A 26,332-nucleotide genomic window follows, 5' to 3' on the forward strand; every position below is an offset into this window, starting at 1 on the left:
TCCTGAACTGGCAGCACCCATAAAAAACAAAGATGGCATTTTGGCACACCAGGTGTTTTGATCTAGGAGTTCCAAAGAAAATTAGAGGGGGGAAAGCCCATCAAAAACCCCGGCCAGACACAAAAGAGCCTTGTAGAATCTTTACAAAATAAAACATGTATTCTTCATTAAAAGGTTCCCCAAAAACAATGAAGCCATATGGAGCACAAAAGTAAACAGGAATTGCTTGTAACAAGAAGGCAATCCAAGCTAAACAAGTCCCAGTACAGCAAAGTCTAAAAAACAAAGCACAAAGCAGAAAAAATCCAGAAAATCATCAAGAATGTTGAATTTATAAAAAGCACGAGATCTCATAATTGCTAAGCGCATTCAAAATTAACCACCAGAAACTGAGGGAGACCCTCTGGATTTATAGTGTGGCGGGCAGTTTGTGGTGGTGATTGACAGGTGGCCACGCCTCTTGGGGGAACCACCCACAAAACACATGGAACATAACACAGAAAAGACAGCAGATAATTAACAAAAGTGACGTTAACATAATCAAATAGCTCAACCAGGGAAGAACCCCCACTGAAATGTAACAACCAGTAAACTATTTAACTTCTTCAATTCACTCTGAAGTCAAAAACTAATGTTAAATTCATCACTAAAAGAGATGCACACATTGTAAAATTCCATCCAGGGTTTATCACAAAAGGTTAATAAAACTTGCCGATCACAACACCCCAACTTCGTAAGCTGATAGAAGTCAGGATCCTCCATTCATTGTTGGTGGTACTTCAACCCACCTTGGTAGACCAGGCAGTTCTTGCCAGCCTGGTGGAAGGTGAAACAGTAAGCACAGTGGTGTATGTGCTTTATCTGCAAGAACATATCGTTAGGCTTCGATGACTTGTGAAGGCCCCCCTTGATGTATGGAGTGCACGGCCCTTCAATAGCAATAATTGCGCCCCTTTGTGCACATACCGCAGACTTTGATGTGCAAGAACCTCCATTCAACAGTAACAGCAATCTTTATACTGTTGATTAGGAGATGTAATTCTGAGTTCTCCACAAATGTGGCTTGTGAGTTTCTTTCATCCACCAAGTCTCTATCCCACCACTCCAGTTCAGGGTCATGGGGAGCCAAAGTCTACCCTAGTGGCAATAGGCGTACGGTGGGAACCGATTCCAGATGGGGAGCCAGTCCACCTCAGGGCACCCTCATGCACAGATCTGCCAGTTCACACAACACACTGGAGGTGCAGGGCAGCGCTAATAATCTTGCAAATCATTTGTGCAAAGCAAACAGAACAGCTACCCTTAGACTGATGCCTGCCAGACCCCGCATCTATTGATTATGCTAACCCCCAACCCCAATGCATCTTCCAACAGATGGTGCACTGCAAACGTTACTGGTGAGGTTTGCATCGATTACTAAGATTTCAACCCATCTTAGACAGCTAGTGTGAGATAACACGATATGATATCCCCACATAATCCCCCCAACACAATTGCTTGGAGTCCATCAAAAAGTAGACACCTTTACTTCAGGAATATAGGGAGTCCGTTGGTTAGCCACAAATTATTTAACGTTGTACTTTCTCGTCCAAAGCGTGCACCCTGTCACATTTGAATCTTATGGCTCCAGGAGTTCTGATGATCTCTAAAGTTTTGGTGTTCTGGTAGAATTCAGTATTTGCGTACACAGGATGTGGTCTCACATTGTTAAAAAACTCATTTCTTATTTCCTGGATTATTTCTTGTATCTGTGAAACAATCAATGTCTTATGATTGTACCTTCCTCCTGCAAACAAATGTCATTCTTGGTTAATAAAGTCCACCTAACAGTCCACTGCCGGCGTATCCAACACAAAACCTGGGCACACACAGGCCTGGATTGATGGCTTTCTAATCGATTCTCCCACCCATTGTCCATAGAGCTTTGTTTATCTGTTCGCCCTGCAGCTTTATTTCCTTGTTTGTCTTGTGCTTAACAGGCGAGAGGCTTTTTTGCTTCCTTTCTGTTTACTATAGGATGGGTAAAAGGATCCGAAGCCGCTTATCTACGTCCACAAAGCCCTGCTGTGACCAGGTCTGCCCCGTCACCCCTCACCGCCTCTGCTAATTACTTTGTAACAAATTTCTGTCAAGTACTGGAATTCGCTTACTCCCTGACAACTTCCGCAAGAAAGATGTCAAAGACAAAAAAGGAAAACTGAAAGGGGATCGGATTACGGCCAAGCCATAACTAGTGAAGTGGTCTGCTTGCCTTGCGTAACTCTTTCATCTCTGCTAGGTTTTGTAACCCCAGATAAAAACATAATGCAATGCATCATAACATAATTATGATATTAGTTTTTATATTGAATTGTGTCAACTGTTCTGAGGAGACATGCAGGTAAGAATTTTGTCGTACTGAGTACACATGACAAAACCATCCACACAGTTTCCAGTTTATGAATAATAATCTACAGAAAATATAAAAGATAAAAGAGGCAAAAGAGCCAAATGAAAGCCTGTTTCCAGTTTCCGTTAAACTGTTTGCATGACAACATTTGGGCTCTATGTGCTTAGGATCATGGAGTGCAGAGATAAAGGGCAGGTTATCTGTAAATTCCCACCTCTGCTATCAGAAGAGCGGTGATAAGGCTCCACTAGTCATGTGAAGGCTGACCGGTTATCACCCACAGATTGCATTTACATAACTGCTTTCAACGCTCACTTGCTTTTATGATGGACAGCACGGCCTTAATTAGTGCCATGCGGTCAAAACCTAGAAACCACCTGGAGTCATTCAGTGGCGTGGAGTTCAAGATGGAGTGTTACCTGTTTGAAAAGTGTGCTGTACAGCGAGGAAGGAGAGAAAAGTGCAGACATGTACAATGTGTCGCATTTCTGGAGTACCACATGGGTTAAAATCCTACGCGCTCCATGTGTGTGTGGAGTTTGCACGTTCTCCCCTCTCATATCACAAAGGAGTGCATGTTCAGTTAATCAGCGACTCTGAATTGTTTTTGAGTGAGGTCCATGGCATCTTGTCCAGGTTTGGTTCCTGCCTTGTGCCCAGTGCTGTCGCTGGGATATACCATCAATTGCATTGTGAGGATTTTTTACGATAAAAATATCTGAGGTACATCTGTAGATAGTCAAGCAGATTTTTAAAATGCAAGGCTGGCATTTCATAGGATTTTCAAAGATGTGGTGGGCTTCTTGGGTTTCTAGAAGCTTTTACTTGCATGACATTTCATTTGGAGGTGAGGCCATGTAACAATTATGGATGAGATGTGTCTTTGAAGTGCTTGGGTCATGGTTGAAAATGTTTGCATTCTGCCATTCAGACACACTGCAGCACGAAGCTCACAGAACATCTGTTTTCACAAATTCCTATTTTTGGTTATCTTTGGTGAACAAAAGTTTGAGGACACGTGGTGGGAATCCTGCATCTAATTGCTCTCTGCCATGTCTACAGGGGTCTTTCAATCGGTACTCTGGGTTTCCAGCCATCCCAAAGATGTCCACTCTAAATTGGCTTGCGTTGTAAGCGATTGTGCCCTGAGATGGACTTGTGCAGCCATCTGAGGTTTGGTCCTTGGCTTGTGCCTGGTGCTCCCATCACACTTTCACAAGGGACATTGGAACATTAGAAAAATTAGTGATGAGAACAAATCATCCACCCTGTTCACCTAAATTGTCTAAAGTGACATCAAATCGAGATCTGAGGTCTCTAAAGTCCCAATGAATGGTGGACCTACTAACAATTTCTGTCATGTGAAAATAATGACTAATGCGATATTATACATGTTAATATGTGAGACCAGAATTAAAAGGTAAGGCCTATGGACCTTTGGTTTTGTCTCCTGAGGTCCTGTTTGTGAAGTGCAAACCCAGGACAGCGTGGTGGTCCAGAGGTTAAAGAGTCCAGGGGACTCAGCTTGGTTGCTCAGTTTGGATGTTCTCTCCCTGTCCTTGTGTGCTTTTCTCCAGGTTCACCACTTTAAAGACATGTAGGATACACCAATTGTCAGCTCTGCTCTTACTGAATGTGAGCGCTTTTGTCAATGTGCTCTGGGGTGGTCTTGTTCTCCTGCCTTACACCCAAACCTCACAGAAGAGACTCCAGCTCCTGTGAGAAAGATTTTTCCATCCTTCTTACTATACACTCACCCCCTTATCTTATACATTAATCTTTTCATGCAGCCATTGTGCCGTACTTCACATCCATTATACACATCCACCCTTCATTTCACTCAGACACCCAGTTTCAAAATTTGCTTTCGTCTTATTACTGTTGTGAGGAGCTAGCTGCGGGCTGCTTTGCCCAAGATGCCAGTCCATCACATGGCCCACTTATGCGCAAGGAGCTTATTTGAGATGACCAGTTAACCCAACAGCCAGGGTTAGCATAAAGGAAAGAAACCCATATGAGCCCAGAGAGAACATGCAAACTCCACACAGTTGGCACCACCAGAGGCCAAGGCAGACCTGATTTCTCCACCTTTACAATCTGCGATGGATCAGCACTAACCTTAGAAAAACAAGGTGATAGACATCAAGCTGAACATTGAGGTATTATGTAGAAGAGGCTGAACATGCAGACATCACCCCAAAAAAACCATCCTGCAGCCTCTTCACTGTAATGGCAGGGTGTGAGTGGCAGGATCAGCAGGGTACCTGGGTATCCCTTAGCATGTGCAATATAAGAACACTAGAACAATTGTGACGAGGTCAGGCCATTCAGCCCAACAAGATTGTCCACACTATTCACCAGGATTGTCCGTTATAACATTAAGTCAAGATTTGAGGGTCCCTAAAGTCCTGCTCTCCACTACACTACTTGGTCATTTATTCCATATATCTTTGGTTCTCTGCGTGATGATAAACTTTCTAACATTTGTCCAAAACCAGCCTGTAACATATTTCCAACTGTGTGCCCATGTTCTTATGGCCAAATGTATGTATTGGATCCACTGGACTATTTCCTTTCCTAATTTTAAGCACTTCCATCATGTCCCCTCTTGATCTTTGTTTTCTTAAACTGGAAACCTTCAGCTCCTTCAATCTTTCCTCAGAGCTCATACCTCTAAGTCCTTTAATCAGCCTGTTCATCTTTCTTCAGGACTTTCTCTAGTGCTGCTATGTCTTTTTTGTAATATGGAGACCAGAACTGGGCACACGGCACTCCGGGTGAGGCCTCACTAGAGCTTTATAAAGCTTAAGCAGAGCCTCCCTTGACACCACACATCGTGACACCATATGTACTGTAGCTGCGTTTATCCAGAATTTCCAAAGTTCTGCAACTTTTGGTTTACTTCAAAGGATGATTCAAGCAAGATGAGTTCAAATAATTCCACGGACAAAATATCTTTGTTTTCAAAGTTTTAGTAAAACTTCAAAGCGAAACAATTTACACAAAAGTAGAGAAAAAAAAATGATATTAAAGAAAAGAAAAGTTCTTGTCTAAGAAAAGTTCTGTTTAAAGCTTCTATATCTTGTTTCATTTCTCTAAGGTTGGACATAGACTCATATTAGGCACATTAAACACGGTCAGAAAACTGTATGCCATCTCCTATTTGCATACATATCTACCAGTCCATGCTAACAGTGAGACTTTTTCCTAACTGGCTTAATTAATTAATTAGTTTTTACAGACAGAGCTAAGAAAGTTCGATCCCAAGTTAACGTACAAGGGGTAAAGGCTATACCATATACTAGGTAAGCTATAAGAGACTGATATTCTATAGAAATTAAGCAAACATATGAACTTAACATGAAACATTAACTTTGTAAGATTAACTCTTACACTTAACATCCTAGTAGCTTCCTTGATCCCTTCTGTCCGCTGTCTGGATGTTGACTGAGTTGAGTCCACGGTGACTCTCATGTCCTTACTCTCAAGTTTCTGACCTCCCATTGTGTTTTCAGATCTAACATTTGTGCTTCATATGTGTGCCGTTTTACACCTGCTTACTCATCTGCCACAAATCTGCCCAAGGCTGCCCAAGTCTCACTGTAACAATGTAAATGATTCAAAATCATCCACAGACTTTACCAGCTTATTGATTATTTTCATGTCCAGATCGCCTCTGTATATTAAAAGGAGCACTGGGGAGGACCCATAGCACGGCATACTGCTTTGATGAACAATAATCTACAATCACCACGACTAACAACTTACCGTATATACTCACATATAAGTTGGGTCTTGAAACCCGAAAATCGATCGTAAAATCAGATCCCGACTTACACGCCCATTCAAAAATGTGACACTTATTTTTTTTTTTACATCTTCTTGCCTCCTCCAATCTCACATCAGTTTCTCAGACACATCAAATTTTGTTGCAGCAGCACAATTACCAATTTCTTTCGTTACTTCAACGACGTTTAATTTAAAACCAGCTTCATATTTTCCCCTGATCGAATGCTCCATTGTAGATAAGGGATGCTCTTACGATAAAGGTGTATGAGGGTGTGAGATATAAAAACACAAATCAGTGCAAACGTTGCTTTGGAATAGTTTGGTTATCACCGTGTGGTCACGTAGGCACAACAGAGAGAGCTAGAGACAGAGGTAAGGATCACGCTCTGACACAGCGCACTACCGCACCCACATAGAAAATAAAGGCCGTGTGCTCCATGGTGACTCTCTCAGGTGGGCATTAGCATATCATAATCTCTTGGACCAATAGTGTGAGTTTTCCACATTATAAAATACCAGAGATTATACTGTAAAATCAAGTCCCAACTTATCCATGGGAGAACTTATTCGCAATTATATATGTTACATACAACGTTTTACTAAAATGTCATTTTTCAATAATTTAATTTTTTTAGTGTAACAATCTAGCAAATGACTACATAATTCAAAAGAAGTTCTACAGGTCCCCAAATGTTCTATAATTCATCCTCTTGAGTTATAGCAGCCCTGATTATAAGCGAGTGTGCTCAGAAAATTAGAAGAGGAACTCCGGAAGAGGCCCCATCACTTAGTCTGCAATTATGAAATGATTCCAGATTTCAAAAAGCTCGCGTAATTATTTGATGCCATCGTGCCGTCTTCCTGCAGTGCCCCAGAGGTCGGGGGAGGAATGAGCAACAGATGAGACCGCTCAATCAAAAAGCGGAAGAACAAAGGAGCAGGGGTTACCCACGATGCTCATCTTGGGGACTCATTTCGATTTAGGAGGGGTGCGGATTGTTGAACCCTTTCATCTTCTCTCAAAATGGAGACAGCTATTAAAGTCAGATACCATGGAGAATTTTCTAAACAGAGCTTCCCAAGCAAGCAGCCACCATTGAATTTGAACGGAATTGCTGAAAAGTGGGGGTTTCACCCTGGCTTAGCACATAACAGTTTTAGATGGCTGGACTTTGAATATCACACCCGTCATGTCTGTGAAGAGTTTACATGTTCTCCAGATGTCTGTGTGGGGTTTTCTCTTGGTACTACGGTCTTCCTCTAAAGACACTTATGTCAGGTGACTCTAAACTGGACTTCTAGTGTACCCCTTAGGTCCCATCTAGGGTAGCTCCTACATTGTGCCATATATCGGCAGGGGGGGAAGCAGTTTAGATTGGGTGTGTTTGAAAACTGATGGATGGGTATTGGAGAATTCATTTTACAATGACACAGAGTGATGTGAGACCCTCTGGATCAGCCTGTTGATGTCTGGACCCCTCTAGATGGGTTTGTCTTCTAACCTCAAAGAGCATCCTGTTTTTAGATTGTCCCCAGACTATCGCTGGAATTCTCAGAATTAAATGGAATCGGTAAATGACTTGCGATCAGGTAACACCAGACTGGAAAGTCAGACTGTTAAGGACAAAGAAATCATAAAGCTTTAGGTGTGCTAGTCAGGTGTCTGTAGAGCAGCAAATAATGAGCGCTAAGTGGAGTGAAGACTAAGCCAAGTCTGACACAAATGAGCTAAATGCCAGTACAAATTAGGGAAATGGCTGATTGCACCCAAGGCTTTTGGGATAGACCCCCACCGATCTCTAGAACCCTGAACTGGACAAGTAGAACTTCTGCTCCGATCTATCGTTGTGTCATGTCTGAACTACTGCAATTCTCTGCTAGCAGAAGTACTGGCAAGTCACTGCAGATGATTCAAAATGTAGCCTCACGTCTGATGTTCAACCAGCCGAGGTGGGCACATGTCACTTCTCTAAAGATGACTACTTTGGCTCCCTGTAGCGGCACATATTACGTTTAGATGCTTGATGCTTGCCTACAGAGCAATCGGTGGGTCAACACCTATTTTCTTGTATGTGGAGATGCTTATGAGGTTCTATGATGAACGACGCCTGGTGATGCCATCTCTGTGTGGTATCAAATCTCAGTGCAGATGCTTTTCATTTGTAGCTCCTAGCTGATGGAACAAGCTGCCCACCTTCATTTGAACAGCTGACTCCCACAATGGGTTTAAGAAGCATTTGTTTGATGAATTTCTTTCTAATTGATGATGGGTTTGTTAGGCTCTTGTAACTTGGGAAGTGTAACAAGCTTGTATTCTGTTCTGAGCTCTTCACTTGTGATGTTCAATTTTGTCACCTTGTCCTGTAACACTTGGTCCTAAAACAGTGCCCCATACTGATGTTTACTCGACTATGTTGACCTCTTTTGTAAGTCACTTTGGATAAAAGCATCTTCTAAGCAAATAAATGTAGGATGGGAAAATTGGTGGATGGATGGACTGTAGCTGCATGTAAAAATGCCTTAAAGTCACGGAGACCTGGAACTTCACACTGCATATCAACCTTGTGATCTCGCTACTCTAAACTGTACGACTGTGTGCTTTCTAAAGCTCTTCCTGGAATCCAACTGTTCATGAATTTCTTAGGTCAGTCCATCCATTCCTTACTGAACACATCATGGGGCACAAGACAGGAATAAACCCTGAGATGGCCTTTCTCCACCTTGACCATCCTCATGTACATCTCTCAGTTTAACCCGCATGTATTTGGAATACGGGATAAAACTGCCATATTAAAAAGTAATCTGTAAAGCAAAGACTGATAGATTTGTGCAAGAATAAGGCAAGGAACTCACATCTTTATGGTTTTTCTGCATAAAGCTGAGCTCCTCTTTCAAACCATCCAGCTCGGTGTTCAGTCTGGTAATGGTGCTGTCATTGTCTGCTTTCATCTTTTTCAGGGCCTGACAGTCCTTCTCGACTGTATTGCAAATGGCAGCTTCCTGGTCGTACCTGCAGAGAAAAGGAATCCGTCAATCCGATGAAAGTTCTACAATGACCAATAGTGTGGAGTCTTTCCTTCAGGAGGAAGGCAACCATCGAGACCCCTCAAATGCCAATATCTGGGTCTCCTTTCAGATTTATTGAAAAACAGAATGTAAAGGTAGAATCAGAAGACAGCCAGCTGTGGCTTCCAGATGTGACTGATTCAGTGTCCTCTGGGACTGCTCCTCCATTTAAGTTTAAAGTGCATTCTCATCGGCCGGTGTCGCCCACATCCGTCGCTCCTCTCAAACTCTACTCACTTGTTTTTGAAGTCGTCCAGGGCCAGTTTTGCATTGTCGATCTGGATCATAATTCTGGCGTTCTCCAGGTTTTTCTTTCTCACCTAAAATCAGAATTAAGCACATCTTATTTTTCGGACACTGTAACATAAGTTTAATATGTCACTGTCCTCTCTACAAAAATATTTTATAAATCTACTTTTCTTTCTACTCACATGCACAGTGGACACAGATTTAGCACAAGGCGCTCATCATTTAGAACTGCTAGGCAAGCATTAGAAGACGAGACAGGGACAACTGGGAAATGGGCATTGTATACTATTTTTGTGTGTCAATGTCAGCATGAAACTGTATCCTCTTTGCCTTGTTTGGAATGGCATGAATCACAGAAGTGGGGGGCCTCCACGTGAAGAAAGAGTATAAAGCCTAGGAACATTGCCTGGCACACCTTTGAAGCTGACGGACGGATGGGAGAAAACATCATCCGATCTGGAAAATCCTTCCAACGCAGCGACGGCAGACTCTACACATTGGGCCACCACTCCTGAACTGGGTTCCTGTCATGGCTTCCTTCGTCTGTTATGTCACGTAAGCCGCCATTAAAGAAAGCTAAGTTATTTCTCTTATGTGATTTCTTACTGCCGTATCACTAAGGAAGTGGTATTGCCTTTTTATCCATCCATCCATCCATTTTCCAACCCGCTGAATCCGAACACAGGGTCACGGGGGTCTGCTGCAGCCAATCCCAGCTAACACAGGGCACAAGGCAGAAACCAATCCCAGGCAGGGTGCCAATCTACTGCAGTGCCTTTTTATATTATGTCTATATAGTTTCAGATTATGTAACATTCTGCAATTACAAAAGATCTTATTCCAACAAGGGAGCTAGCGCCCCCTGCTAGATACAGACACCAACTCTAGAACACATGAAGAAATGAAGTTAAGAAAATGTTTGGGCTGAAGATAATTGCTGAATTAAATGAGCCGATGATGGCTCTGCTTATGTCATTTATAGTGTTCATGGTAAATGCATTCTAAGTGCTCACATGAGTACATTAACAGCATGTATGGAGATTTGTCACCTTGACATTTTAGGGTAGACCTCACTGTTGATCTCATCACATCACATGCTATCATGGTGTGTCAAGATTTCTTGCTGCTCTAGACTGCCACCTTCTGGCTGTGAAGTATATTGAGCCACAATGGGGCAGACAGAGTACCTGAGAGACTGAGATATATCAACGTTGTGCTAAATGAAACATTTTCAACAGCAGAGGTTTTTGTTCTTTATTACAGCATACCTAACATTTATGAACTCCAAGTGCCTTTCACGTATCAGTTTACGACAAACAGGCCTGCACACTTTAAGACAGAGCAGGGTCCTGCACAATAGAATTGCGACCACACTGCTGAGCTCACAATACTGGCTCTCTCATCATTTCAGGATAGGCCTTGTTTACCTACCCACAGCTCTGTGAAACTGAGTGCTGGAGGTCCTGAGTTCACTTGTGTGACTTCTGATAACCTTTATAAGAATTTGTAACTGCACTCTATGAGGACCCAGTCAGTTTCATAACCCTTGCTCTCTAATTGTGGTTTTAATTTAAAATTTTAAGTCAGGTGCAAACTGAACTCCACTTCTCTTTGGCCTCCTCTCCTCCTGTTGTTAATTTGTAAGATTAAGGTCCCAACAGGACAAAGTTTATTTAAGATGGACCGAGAAATGAAGCTACCAATGGGCCAAAAAAAACACTCCCTCTACACCCATGATAGTAAGGCTAGGAAGAGGTCCAACATTATTGTGAAGTTTGCTGATGACACAATTATTTTTAACCGTGAGGAGACTAAACACATAGGGAGGAAATCAAAGCCTTGACACACTGGCACTGTCAGTTGAGCCAGGACTCAGACAGCAAGAAGACGTATAATCCCTTATTATCATCAATGACACTACAGTGGACAAAGTGAGCAGTTTTAGGTTCTTCAGTGTACTTATCACCAAAAAATCTCACATATACTGTAGTGTTCAAACCAAAAGAGCAGAGAAGAAGGCTCAACAATGCCTTTTTAATCTCGGGCGGCTGAAGAGGTTTGGTACCCTCGGGTCCATTTTAGTTCTGCACCATTGAAAGCTTCCTAACTGGTTGCATCACCATCTTGCATGGTAGCTGCTCTGCCTTCCACCGCAAAGCCTTGCTGAAGGTAATGTGTTCTGCCCAACAAATTTTTTGAGGTGACATTCTCAACATACAAGACATATGAGCTGGGCAGTGTGTAAGAATCAATGACCCCAGACATCTAAGTCGTGAACTGCTCACACTATTAACTTCAGGCCCAGGACCAGCAGGTTCCTGAGCAACTTCTTCCATCAAGCTGTTAGGATGTGGAACTCTGCAGAATGCCTGGTACTAACTCCTGTCAACACGACGTTCCGTAACACACACGTCAATGCTGCTGATCCATCATCTGCACATTCCATTGCACCAAATCTTGGTTGTCTCGTTAGTATGCATTACATAGAGTATGAAGTTAAATATGTCTAAGTGTTTGATTATGTGATGTGTTAATTTCCATAATGTCCTTATTTTTGCACAGTGTATAATTGGTGAATTGTATTTATTATGTGTATATTCTATTGTGAAAATATTGCTCTAGTACTGTGGACCTTGCACATGACTTTTTCACTCACTTGTATATTTGTGTTAAGTGATGTAACAATAAATCTGACAGATAAAGGGCCAGGGTCAAAATCCGGAAGTTAAAGATGGCCATTGTCAAAACACATTACATGACACAGACTATTCCAGCTCCCTTGATAGAGTTTTGAATGTTGTCTGTATGCATCGGTTGTATCCACTAACTGTCAAATTTAGATTTCCTGAAGCACTCGCTCTTAATTGTGTGAAATTAAATATGTGAGCCCTCTGATGAAATGAAATCCCCTCATTTTTACTAAGCCACGTTTAGTCCGTTGTCACTAACTGTGCCTTTTCTGGCCAGGCTTGCCAAAATCTTTTTCTTGCATCTCAATATCCCTTCTCTTATTTTTGTTATGTATGTTGTTATCATATTATTTTATGCATGTTTTGATGGTGTTAGAAGTGTGATCACAGAGATAACTGTATGAGAAGAAGAAAAACCTCCGCAACTGAGTGTTAAATGGACTCCTCTGTTCTCTCTACAGATATAAAGTCCTGACTCTGGAACATTACAAGGACTAATCTGCACTCTGGCTTATCAATAAAGAGCACCTCCACCAAGACCAAGATAGTCTGATGACCCAGAAGGAAGTGGGAATAGACTCGCTAAGAGAGAAGAAATAGTGAAGACCTCCATACTAAACAATGGGAGTGAGTGCCACTACACTTGTGTGGCTAACCTGGACTGCCATTTACCATATTCAGTATACAGTAAATACACAAAGAAACCCCGAAATGGCTGGGATGAGGAACATCCAGACAAAGAAAAGTGGATGGAGTGGGAAGTGAGGTTATTTTTATGGTAAAAGGAAAAGAACAGTCAAGAGTTAGGCAAAGTCAGAACACCAAAGAAGCAAAAACTGAAAAAAGCAACCAAAAACAAAATGTTATTCAACAACTGTAGTCAACAAATACCTCTCTGTGTTGTAAGCACATAATGGTGCCTGAGGATTGTTGTGAGCAAAGAGACTAGGAGATGAAAACTAAGACGTGATCAGAAGGAGAAGCGAGGGCTCAAAACTAGAAAGTCAATAAAAACTGAGTAAATGTAAGCAAAGGTCAGAAACGAAGAGAAAACCAAAAAGGCCTACCTGAGTAAAAGCTAACTATCAACAAAGACGTTGAATTCACCAAGGGATAAAGTAAAATGTGACTGCCACTGTACAGTGTCATGTTGTGTGATATCTGAAGCACAATGACAGTGGTCACATGACCAAACTACAGAATAAACTACCGAGATATAAATGAACTTTTTAAATATCGAACTGATCACAAGAAATAGAAATCTCCAGTACAAAAATCATAAAATGTGCAAAATTACACATACAGTATAACTAAAATTTACATTGCACCCTGCTCTAACGCTCCTTCCAAATATGAACCAAACTGCAAAAAAATTCATCTTGAAGAGTCTTTGATAAAAAGATGCCTGCTTCTGTGTGCCACCATCTTTTATAGGTGGAACAAAATTCTAGATACGCGACAAGTGAAACAGACATGTCAACAGTAAATAATATGGCCAGGACCGGGGACTAACAAGACAAACTTCTGGTGTAAACTAATACAAAATGGCACTGAGATAAAACCAATAAGATAACAAAAAAAATATATGAATTGGATCAAATGAAAATAAATTGCGGAAAACAAACATGGGAAGTAAGAATACCTTGAAATTATGACTTCTCATCGAATATATTTATTAAAAAATGTTTTTTTCTGAGTACTGTAGGTTTGTTCCACATCCCCAGATGTCTGCAAGTCAATTAATGGGTGTGCACATGCGTGTACTCTCTGATGGATTCTTTGTGCTTCGAGCCCAGTGCTCCCAGGATAGGGCTCTGGACACACGCAAACCGCAGATGTTATTAGCAGGTTTGTGAGCGTACTGTGTATGTGTGTATGAAGTAATACATTATTGATCCTCCTTTTAAAGAAGAGAAGGTACTCAATGGTGACAGTAATAAGAAAGTCACTTTTCCCCACATTGCAATAAGTGGGATGAACAATGAAAGTTCCAAAACCAGTGCTGTACATTCAATGACTTTAGGAATTTTCACTGGAAATCCACCAGAATCCATCCATACAATTCAGGAGAAAAACCTTTCCTGTAGGCGTCCAATAGAAATTGTAGAGCCGTCAGATTAAATAAGTAGTTAAATAGTGATTGTTGAGATTACGCAAGGGTGGAAAGGGAATGGATGATATCTGCCTGAAAAAAAGAAAACCTTTGGGCAGCCTTAGTATGTGAACAAGTTCTGCATACACTGGGAACACCCAGAAAGCACCAGTGACACAAGGGATTTGTGGTCGAGCCCACATAATAGAAGTAAGATACTGGACTGTATGACCAATTATTGTATTGGCGTTGGGTGAGTTGGTGATTGGGCTCCTTACTGTACAGAATAAGATATCTGAACAGGCAGCAAAACTTCTTTGCACTTTCAAACATAAATACTATAAAGGTCTGAGATGATTTAAAGTAACCAATTAACCTAATTTAATGTTTGTACACTAAGAAGAAGAACTTATCAAAACAAGACATTGAACACACTATGTTCAAGATGAATACACCATGAGGTTTACATGTAACATAATTCATCCTCCTAAAACCAAATTAAACAGAGCAATCCTAGATGACAGTTGTTTTGGATTATGAAAGAACATGTAACTAAAGTTAACTTGTGTTTAAAATTAATGCACCATGTCAGAAAATATTAGGAGGGATATCATACCGACTACACTTTTAATGTATATTTTGTCCCAGGCTTAAAACTCCTCAGCTCTCATTTGTGGCCTAGTCCTAACTATGCGACTGCCATCCAATTGGAGAGGAGTTGACAAATAAAAAGGCGAGTGCACCCCTTAGGTCTTGCTCAAGACATTTCACTTCTCATGTTTAAATGTGTAAAGTTTGTGGAATTTAGGATCTTTGTATGTTAGGTTATGTGCCAACACTAATGTAGTCCAGTAACAAGTATGAGTTTGCCCGAAAGTCGACTGGGCTCTGCCTTTGGATCATTGTTTCTGCGAGAGTTGCCAGCTCCCTACAATCCTAAAGTTGGCTTAAAGGGATTTGATAAATAGACAGACAGAGGGAATTTTACTGTTATGAATGTTTGTATGCCTTTCTTGTTTCTCCTTGATTTTGACCTTCTGCTTATTTTTCTTGATGCTGCCTTTGCATACACAATATTAAATTTCATGTTCTGTTAACTTTGTCTCTGGCATTGATCCTTTTCCTTTCTCACGTGTTCAATGTTTAAATCTCTTAAAGGAACATTTCAAGCTCATTCCATGACATGGAATCTGTTCATTTCAATTCTAAGGAGGAAAAAGTGTCCAAGACCAGCAAATACTGTAATTAGGAATCTCAAACTCTCTTGGAAGAGATAAGACTACTTAAACAATGACCATCACTTCTGATTAAGACTATTAAAGGTGTCTAAATGGAGAGGAAGGTCATTTCACTACTTAATTCACAGGCTACCCCCAAGCTAATATGTGTTCATGTTTTAAATGAGGACAATCTCCAACCACACTAACATTTTCATATCATTTAGGAAAGTATCTTTGCCCAAAATAAAATAACTGGAAAAGCATTTGACGTAGGGGTTCGCTTACACTGTTCATGCACACATCAGCAGAAACAGGAAGAGGAGTTATTGAAAAATCCCAGCAGCAAATTATTTGCCTTCTGCACTCAAACCGTACAAGACTCAATTTAGATGCATAATGGTCAGCAACACCACATGCACCATGGAAAACAACTCCTATACATCCGCCATGTTGGAATGTGGTTTTCTCCCAAGAAAGGGGACCAATCAGCCAATGAGACATTCTAACGAGCAGGATCCAATAAGGGAAGAGCCATATAATAAGCATGAACCAATCAGAATGCAGTTAAAGTTGCCATTTACATAACTCTGCCAGTGGCGTAGCTCGAGTTTGTGCCACTTGGGGTGGGGTGGGGTGGGGCTTCAATTTGCAGCCCTCCAACATATCTGAATATGTTAACCTATTTAAATAGAAAATTAAAATGACGTATAGAGAAAAATTAAGATAAATTTTGCATAGATTTATTCATATATGTTTAGAGAAACAGCAATAATTTTTCAGATATAATTATTTACAATTATCAACCAAACAAGAATTTAGTATAGATGCACTGATAAGCCATGTTCTAATTATTAGTTTAATATAATTTTGCTGCGAAAACCAGAACCAGTGTAGTCTACAAGTGATAGGTGGGGACGTTTTCTGCACAGAGCAACAATGCATTTGGATTGATAACAAAACGAAATTATAAATTATAAATTAGTTGTTTATCTTCCTAGAAATTATCCATCCATTCATTATCCTAACTACAGGGTCACGGGGGTCTGCTGAAGCCAATCCCAGCCAACACAGGGCGCAAGGCAGGAAACAAACCCTGGGGCACCGTAGGGCACACACACACACACACACACACACACACACACACACACACACAGCAAGCACGTACTAGGGACAATTTAGAATCGCCAATGCACCTAACCTGCATGTCTTTGGACTATAGGAGGAAATTCCTAGAAATTATTATCGGTGTAATGTTTAAATTTATTTTTGTTATTGCCTCATAAATTTCAACTGCTGTGTCTGATGCCATCACAGAAGGACAGTCTGAAAATTATTTTTGAAGCATTTGTGGATAAAAATCAGAGAACTTTACTTTTTTCATACATGAGTGATATTTTTCCAAACCCTGATGCTTACACACGAATTGTACTGAGCCTTTTGGCCAATAATGCCGCCTCCAAAAATGTGCTGCCCGGGGCGGACTGCCCTCTCTGCCCGCCCCTAGCTACGCCACTGAACTCTGCATTGTCACCCTGGGTGGCATGGTGGCACAGAGGAAGCTCTAATGCCTCACAGTAAGGAGACCAGGGATTGCGTTGCTGGTCCTCCCTGTGGCATTTACATTTTCTCTCTGTGTCTGCGTAGTTTTCCTCCAGGTGCTCTGGTTTCCTCCCACAGTCCAAAGACACATAGGTTAGGGTGAATTTCCGATCCTAAACTGGCCCCAGTGTGTGACTGGGATGTGTGTGTGTGGGTGTGTGTGTTCACTCTGTGGTGGACTGGCACCCTGTTCAAAGTTTGTTCCTGCCTTGTGCCCTATGCTAGCTGGGATAGGCTGCCCATGACCCTGTTCAGGACAAAGTGGGTTACAAAATGACTGACTAACTGACATTGTCGCCCATCCATATTGTAAATCTGAGCCAGTATTTTCAGAACTATACAGCTCTGGAGAGCGTTTTCAAAAGTCTTTATGTTTGGGGGCTAAAAATGCCAGGGTAGGGTGGACAAATGGTCAAATGGAGACTAATGCCTGCATTTCAAAATGAAAGTGTAGTACAGTGGACATAACCTTAGAGCACAGGAGCTCAAATCATGAGGCTACTCTGGGAATTCCAGGAGGAGAATACAACAAAAAGTCGTCTGCAGAAGATCTTTACCTTCCTAGGAACATTAATTATGGAATATCTTGGCTAGGTATCATTATCATCTGTGGGATACTGCCTATTGGTCCCTGCCTTGTGCCCTGTGTTGGCTGGGATTGGCTCCAGCAGACCCCCGTGACCCTGTGTTCGGATTCAGCGGGTTGGAACATGGATGGATGGATGGATACTGCCTATTGGGCTGCTTAGTGCCCCCTAGTGGTCATACTGTCCAGCTGCTGGAATTCATTGAGAACTGCTTTTTTGCTGTTTGTTCTCAGAGATGGTCCCTGCACAAGGGATTTGCAGTGTAACATTAGACATATCTTGAGGTGTCTCATCAATAGCTTACAGTGAGCTTGCGCTGGTGACATGGTGGAGCTTTAACATCTCCGGCCTTCTGGGTTCAAATCCCAGCCTGTGTAGAGAGTAGACATTTTCCCTGTGGCTGTGTGCATTTCTCCTCTTACATGTCAGACATGCTAATTGGTGATTGTATTCTGAAGGAACAGGAGTGTGTCCTGTGATGGACTGGTGCCCTAGACATAGAATTGTGCCCAGGGCTATCAGGTTAGGCTTTGGACACCTGGTAAACGCTGAATATAATGAATGAGCCTGAAGTGTACCGTAATCAGGCTGACTCAGGCCCTTTATTTGCGCCATTAGTGCGCAATAAGCTATAATCAGAAGAGGACAAACCACAACAGATTAAGACAAGAACGTTAGCACAATGGAGACAAAAGCGCCTGGTCAGAGGAGCTGGAATGGTTTAGAAGCCATGGAATGAGGACGGTTGACAGGCCTATTCAGATTGGCTGACTGCTTCAGCAATGGTAAACAATGCTGACTGACAAAGACATTTTTCTTAGCATTAAGCTCTTGATATGAATTGATGACAGAAGTTTTTGGTAGAAAGAAGGAGGGATTTTTCTCATTTCTGATTTATTCTTGTAGACCCTCAGACATGCACATTGTATTTCTGGTCTAGGCTCTTTATGAAAATTTCACCCCAAAGTTGTGTGTAACAGAGCTGAAATCATTTTATTCTGGCAACTCCTAATTAAAGGATTTGTGCTGCGAGTCGGTGGAGACGGGACACCTGCCACAAGGTGTGTTCTTATTTCCTTTTGCGACTTTTTGAAACCTGTTCTTTCTACCAGGGCAGGTCCACACCTACTGCCAGCGTCGAGCGGATGGCTGCAATCACTCAAATGCTTTTGTACTGGGTGAGACCTTTGATTAAAAAAACACCATTCATTGAATCTTGCTCTCCAAAGATAACCGAAAAGGAAAGTGGCCCCTATCAAAAGTGGATTTGTTTAAAAAATTTCTTCTTTTCAGTTTCCATTCTTTGGGAAATTGTAAAGCTCTAAAGTGCTCTGGAGAATTTCAGCGGTTTTTATGTGTTCAGACTTACAGCATATGATTAAAATTGAACGATGATGACTGTTTCTTTTTTTTTTTTCCCTTTATGATCATTTAAAGTCATATCATTAATAAAGGTAAACTGAAATTGTGGGAAGCTGTAGGCTATCCCAGCAGCATCAGGTGCAGGGCAGGACAAAGCACAAGTCAATTTCAAATAGACAAACACATTAGGAGAACATGCAAACTCCGTTGTGAGATTTGAACCCAGGATGCTCGATCTGGAAGGCAGGGGTGCTAACCACTCTATGAACACATCAACTAGGTGCATCCCAGGACATGTTGTACTCCAACAGACTCAGAGAATTAAAGCTGTTGAGTCTCTAGCAGAGGAGACAGCGTGAGGACCTCATTCAGGTCTTCAGAACCCTCAAAGACATTGATAAAGTAGATCCACCAGACTTCCTTCAGTTTAACTGTGAAGCACATACTTGAGGACATCAATGGAAATTAAGGGGAATTGCACTTAGGAGTGAAGCCGGGAAGCACTTTGCATAAAGAGTTGTGGGATTCTGGAACAAACTACTGAGACATGGAGTTAAAAGAGAAACCTTGACAGCCTTTAAGAAGGAGATACTGGAAGAGATACTGGGACAGCTTAGCAATTAGCTAAACAAACGGGCTTGATGGACTGAATGGTCTCCACTCGCTTGTCAGATTTCTTATGTTCAAATCAGCTTTTTATATGCCGTAGGATGGGTGGCCGTTGCCCTACAGAGAGCTTCAGAGGTATTAAAAAACTCAAAACATTATTCATTCATTAGTTTTTCCAAAGCAGGATCAAGGAGGTCATGTGGACCTCACCTAACCAAACTAAGCAGCGTCTCACCTCATCATTCAGAGCGTGGATCTTGTCCAACTCCGGAGTGTAATCTCGAACCTTGGGGCATTTTTCTTTCATCAGCTCTTTGATCCTACGCTCCAGCTCTTCATTGGACTCCTCTAGGTTGCGGACCTTCTCCAGATATTTGGCGAGGCGTTCATTCAGGCCCTGCATGGTCTCCTTCCTGTTGCCGCTAATGGGGAGTCCATTCACTCCCATCAAGTTGAGGCCTTGGTCCACCGATCCGTAGATTGAGGAGGCTGCCTTGGCACGGCTGGGGAAGGCATCTTTAAGGGAGTAGTTGGAAAAGCCTAGTCTTGGGTAGCTCATTGTTGCTCTAAATGAAAATCAAAACACATGGGTTAACAAGGAGGACAACATTACGACACCTGTATGAAGCAAAAGTCTTGATTCAAAGTCCAGACAACTCAAATAAAGAAACAATTGCATTCGTTCCTTTCTAATGTGTTATTGCTCATCATGGTACCATCATCTTCTACCTCAGAGTTACAGAAGGATGTCTCTCAGCTGCTGGCTTAGACCACGACCAGACAATTTTAAAGGAGCTAAGGTTGGACAGAAAAAATGAGTTGCCTTTCTGGTAAAACGAAAATATGAATGAACAAACCGAGGCCTCAAGTGTAGAGGTCAAGGAGAGCAAATCTGGACCAGAATGAGTTCATCAAGAACACGGGGGCACAATAGGAAACTTGTGAAGAGTCAATTTCACACAAACATTAGGAAGTTTTTCTTTACACAGAGAACCACAGACACTTGGAATAAGCAACCATGGTGTGTGGTAGACAGTAGGGGCCTTCAAAACTTGAAGAATTAAGTGGATAGGACTGGCGAGCTTTGTTGGGTTGCATGGCCTGTTATCTTCTAGATTGTTCTAATATTCTAATGATGCATATTGTGGCATGATTATCTGATAAAATCAGACAATGTAATAAACAGAAGGGCCGAAGCTACATAAAGTAGAGCTTGTCTGTAACGAGAATCTCTAGGGGTCGGCCACCGAGCACCCGATTAGAAAGCCAATGGCTCAGAGGGCACTGCATACGTACGGTAGGCAGACACAAGCCGTATGTACAAAGAGGGAAGAGTTACTGTGCACAAGGTGTCCCAGGATGAGGTAACCACACCGCAAAATTATGAAAAACAAACAGTATGCCGTGCTTAAAGAAACACGCCGCTCAAAGAAGTGACATTGCTTTTTAATGAAGGGAAGGGAGAACAAATGTGAAAATGCATTCTTTTGTGTTTGGGCTGCCACAATGTAGTTAGTCCTGTTCACCTTGTGTATTCTTAGATATGCTCACATTTTTAGAGTATATACCATAACATTATGCACAACTGCATTGTCAAGTCTACTCACACGCACCTACTGTAATCTTCAGACTAAAAACCAGAACGCAAAGACATCGACCAGCGCTGACAAGCGAGCTCCACATGGGCAGCCACTGAGTAGAGGATTTAACCCTAAAACACTGGATTTGGGGGGGCTGCAGAGCCTGTCACTGTGCCACCCCATTTTACAGTATGTAATCAATTACAGTATTTATTAAAGTAGTAAAACAATTAAAAACAGTGTTCACAAATAAGTGATATAATGAAATGACTACCCATCCTCGGCACCCCAGGCCTTCAAACCTACCGCATCTGTTGTATGTGGCTAAAGATGTCTGAACTGACAAGAGAAAGAGAGGGGATGCCAGAACGACTGGTCCCCAAAGCCCTAGACATTCATTCTTGACCACTCGCGTTCTAAATGACCTTCACCCAATGCTGCTAATGTTAACCCAGGATACCCCATTAGTCATTGGTGCTGATAGCTCCAATAGGGGTAAGTGTAAGGAAAGACAGGGACCCCATGGGCTCCGTCCACATCGATAAACTTTAAGCTGTTTGTTTCATGTCCCATGGTTGCCCAGAAGATGCACGGGCCATCGCTACTCATTTTTTGTAGGATTTTTTTTTTTTTTGTATTGAGGTCCCCTCACGGTTTTAGCCCGTTTACATCAAATATGTTTTTTTTGGGGGAAATTAGAGCCTCCCTGATAGGTTTTTACTCTCCTTATTGAATTATTGGAGGTTTAGAATCATTAATTTTTTAGTCCAATGTATATGATTCCTTTGTGTGTGGACGTCTGTCTGAGAGATTCGTGGAATACAGGGGTACTTGGTGGGGAGGAAACTATGAGTTGTCTGAAGTTGGTCTGTTCCACCAGGCTCAAATTAGGGTTAAGGTTAGGCTTAGGGTTAGAAAAGAGGCTTCCCAGGCTGAAACTATGGATTTCTATCAAGTTATTAAAACAGACTTAGCAGCAAGAGAGACCAGGGAGACTAACTTATATTGGAGAGTGAGGAAAGATCAAGCAGATGAAAATGATGAGGCAAAATTAGAATATTAATAACAAAAATGGAAGACAGAAAAGAAGGCAACAAATGATGGGACATTCCCAGAAGTTGAGAAGAAAAGTGTCCCAGATTGACACAAACAGCAGGTTGGGTTTACGGTAAAGTCCATAACTTCACCCCATTACATGGGGTCGAATATATTCAATTTACAAACTTTAATTGAATATTTTGTTAATTAGGGTTTTTAAAAATAATAGAGCATTGGAAAGGAGGGCCATGGGTAGAGCACGTTGCCCAGTCGATTGAGTAGACGAAGGATGATGTGAGGCGTCTGGTTCACAGACTGAGATTCTGAAGTTTGTAATTTGATTAATAAGCGGAAAATTTAAGGAGACTTTAAAGGTTTTAAGGACAGAACCAAGGTGGAGTTTAAAAAAATGAATGATGAAGAAGGACTGTGCCACCCGCATATGTGCTATTTACATTCACTGTGGGTATATAATCTAAGGAGAACTACAAGGTCAGCATACTCACATTTTTTTTAATCAGTTAGAGCTCAAAAAATGAAATGGCTTGCTCAGGGTCATATGGTGAGTCAGGGACCGGGACTGAAGTGAAAGTCTTTTAGTATAAAGTCCAATGCATAGCAACTATGCTGTATGGCCTTATCTATCAGTCCTTTTTTCTATTGCTTTATTTTATGCAATATAAAGTTTCTGTCATAGCTGTCTATCTGTGAAGGAAGGTTAACGTGTATTTTACATGTTGTATCTGTATCATTTTCTAAACCCTTCAACTTCAATACTAGGTGGCAAAGTGCTGGAGTTCATTGCGGTAGTTTCAGGCACATGATAATCCATTAAATGGCACGCCCAGTCACACACACACACACACACACACACACACACACACACACTCACTCATGTTAAGCCAGTCTTGAGTCCCGGACAAACCTAACATTCATATCTTTGACATGTAGGCAGAAACAGGCAGTTCATACACACGCAAACACCAGGAGAACAAACAATTCAAACACACACAGGACCAGGACATGAATCCAGGCATTGTGAGGGTCTGAGCAATGAGTTACTACGGTCCATGGTTATAAACATATAGCAGGATCCTGGGTTTGAACCTCATACCTAATCAGTGCAGTCTGCATGTTCTACCCGATGTCTGCACAAGTCTTTATTCATAAAGTACTCCCACATGTCAAAAACATGCATGTTTTAATTGTTGTTGTGTGACTGTGTTCAGCAGTGGGCTACGTCGTGGCCTGGCACCCTGTCTAGGGTTAGTGCCTATAAGCCAATGCTTCTGGGAAAAGCTCTGCTACACCATCAGCCTGAACAGAATTGAATAGGCCTGCTTGGGCTGCATTAGAATGATTTCTTACAAAGTTATTCTCATGTGTCCCAACCGTCCTCACAGATCACTTTACAATCTTGTTTATCTTGTTTACCAGAGAGTGGTGACATGTTGCATATTGGATGTACAGAATTCCAGGACTAATACTCCTAATATTATAGTATATTGTATTATATTATCACATACATTCATTTTTCAAACCTGCTTATTCAAGTAGGGTTGCAGGGAAATTGGAGGCAATCCCAGCAAGCACTGGGTGTAAAGCAGGGAGAAAACCAAGACAGGGTAGGGTGCCAGGCAATCACCAGATAAACACACACACACAGAAGGGGCCAATTTAGCTTTAGGAAGGCATCTAATCTGCATATCTTTAGACTGTGGGAGGGAAGCAGAGCACCTGGAGGAAACAAAACTGGGACACGGGGAGAACATGCAGACTTCACACAGGGAGCACCCAGGATTTGAATCCTGATCTTCTTGCTGCAAGGCAGCAGCACTACATCTGCACCACTCAAATATTATATTATATTATATTATATTATATTATATTATATTATATTATATTATATTATATTATATTATATTATATTATATTATATTATATTATATCTGTGGTGGGCTGGCGCCCTGCCCGGGGTTTGTTTCCTGCCTTGCACCCTGTGTTGGCTGGTATTGGCTCCAGCAGACTCCCGTGACCCTGTAGTTAGGATATAATGGGTTGGATAATGGATGGATGGCTATTATATTATATTATATTATATTATCCTTCCATCTCTCCATCCATTTTCTAAACCTGCTTATCCAGGACAGGGTCACAGGGAACTTGAATCTATCTCAGCAATCATTTAGCACAAAGGCAGGAAAAATCACCAAATTGGGTCCCAGTCTATCACAGGGTGAAAATACACACACCCACACACACAAACACATGCACACACACACAAACACACATGAGGGGTCAATTTAGCATCACCAATCCACCTAACCTACTGGACTGTGAAAGGAAACTGGAGCTCCAGGATAAAACACACCCTGACATGGGGAGAACATGCAAAATCCACACAGGGAACACCTGGGACAGGAACCTTATTCAAGGCAGCAGCACTACCACTGCGCCAGCCAAATATTATATTATATTATATTATATTATATTATATTATATTATATTATATTATATTATATTATATTATATTATATTATATTATATTACTATAGAGTGGGCAGCACGGTGGAGCAGTGGTAGCGCTGCTGCCTTGCAGTTACTCCCTGAGTGGAGTTTGCATGTTCTCCCCGTGTCTGCGTGGCTTTCCTCCCACATTTTTAAAGACATGCAGGTTAGGTGCATTGACGATTCTAAATTGTCCCTAGTGTGTGCTTGGTGTGTGGGTGTGTGTGTGTGCCCTGTGGTGGGTTGGCACCCTACCCAGGATTGTTTCCTGCCTTGTGCCCTGTGCTGGCTGGGATTGGCCCCAGCAGACCCCCATGACCCTGTGTTAGGATATAGCGGATTGGACAATGGATGGATAGATATTACTATAGAAGGCACAGCAGCCCTGTCATCGGTGCTGCTGTCTCCCTGTTTTTGGGTTATATTTTCTCTAACACAGTTAAATGCTCATCCCCTTTGTTTTCCTGATTTACACCTGGACCATTAATAAGTACAAAAAACAGTAACAACAAACTAAATATTCCTTGCAGTTCATTTCTTCTAATGCTTATATGTTTAAGGACAAGACTTTCTGGGTGCACAGCATATATAAGAAGGCAAATATTTATATGGCTTGTGTGGTTTGAAAGATGGGTAAGGAATTAATTAAGTTATTAAGACTTCATTATTAAACATCTGCTTTTTAATTCCTTCTGCTTATGTAGCTTAGAAAAGTCCATCTTGACCTGTTTTGAACAGACATTATAACTGTTACAGGGTCTATCATTAACACAAAAATGGACATATCTTGAGGTTTTTTGACCAAGAATTGCTTATTTATTAAAGCCATTAACTTTTCAAATTGTAAATTATTACTTAAAATAAATAACTGCTCAATATGCAAACACTTTTCTGTTACTGTTACATTAGTAATAGCATTTTCATAATATAATTGATCTGATAAAGTTTGAAATCCTGGTAAACTATTTACTCTCAAGGCACACTTCACTAACATTTTAACTTGTGAAATGAAAGGAAGCCTCTCACCTGTCGATGCAGTCGAGTTAAGATGAACACCAGAAGCAGCTGCCTGTTTCCTGGAGCCGACTGACTGACCATCTCCTTTATAACCTGAGACTTTGAGGGGTGGGGGGGGTGGGGTGGGTGGAGCCCGCCTCTCACCTGCTGGGGGGGTGTGGCCAGTCGAAATGAAAAGGAGACACTCCCATCCGGAATGGAATCTGAGCTATTTATAATCCTGCACTTCAGATGATCACAAACAATGTGTGAGATGTTGTAAGGTGAAGAGAGCAGAGGCGGGCAGCAGTTAAAGGGCAAGTAGAGGAGATCGGGAGGTGCACCGACAACACGTTTGCTGCACCCACCACATGACGAACCACCTAGATTGGGACCCGAGAGCAGCGGGTGAAACCACAGCACCACACTGAACAGTGTGAGGTTTTTCACGATGGCTGGAGTGCCAGTCCTGCCACCAACCCCCACGTTTTCCCAGTCAGTTGGAGGACCTGCTTGCAGGGCAGGATGCAGATTAATGTCATACCCAGGACGGAGCAA

At 41.7% G+C, this 26,332-nt stretch overlaps 1 protein-coding gene across 4 annotated transcripts in view; it reads right to left on the bottom strand.

The window, feature by feature from the left end:
* Positions 1–25,890, bottom strand: part of si:ch211-243g18.2 (uncharacterized protein LOC559906 homolog) — a 42,097-nt gene extending 16,207 nt beyond the window's left edge. For 3 of the 4 annotated variants that reach the window (XM_028809225.2, XM_028809224.2, XM_028809223.2), the window contains exons 1-4: positions 25,805–25,890; positions 19,888–20,218; positions 9,482–9,564; positions 9,032–9,188 (exon numbers count right to left, since the gene is read on the bottom strand). In XM_028809225.2, the coding sequence (XP_028665058.1) occupies positions 9,032–9,188; positions 9,482–9,564; positions 19,888–20,211 (564 nt within the window). In that variant the 5' untranslated portion in view covers positions 20,212–20,218; positions 25,805–25,890. Of the gene's footprint in view, positions 1–9,031; positions 9,189–9,481; positions 9,565–19,887; positions 20,250–25,804 lie in introns of those variants that run through there. The other variant, XM_051931770.1, reaches the window with a different exon arrangement.
* Between the last annotated feature and the right edge of the window lie 442 nt (positions 25,891–26,332).

Source organism: Erpetoichthys calabaricus, chromosome 9 (genome assembly GCF_900747795.2).
Source record: "Erpetoichthys calabaricus chromosome 9, fErpCal1.3, whole genome shotgun sequence".
NCBI classification, from domain to species: Eukaryota; Metazoa; Chordata; class Cladistia; order Polypteriformes; family Polypteridae; genus Erpetoichthys; species Erpetoichthys calabaricus.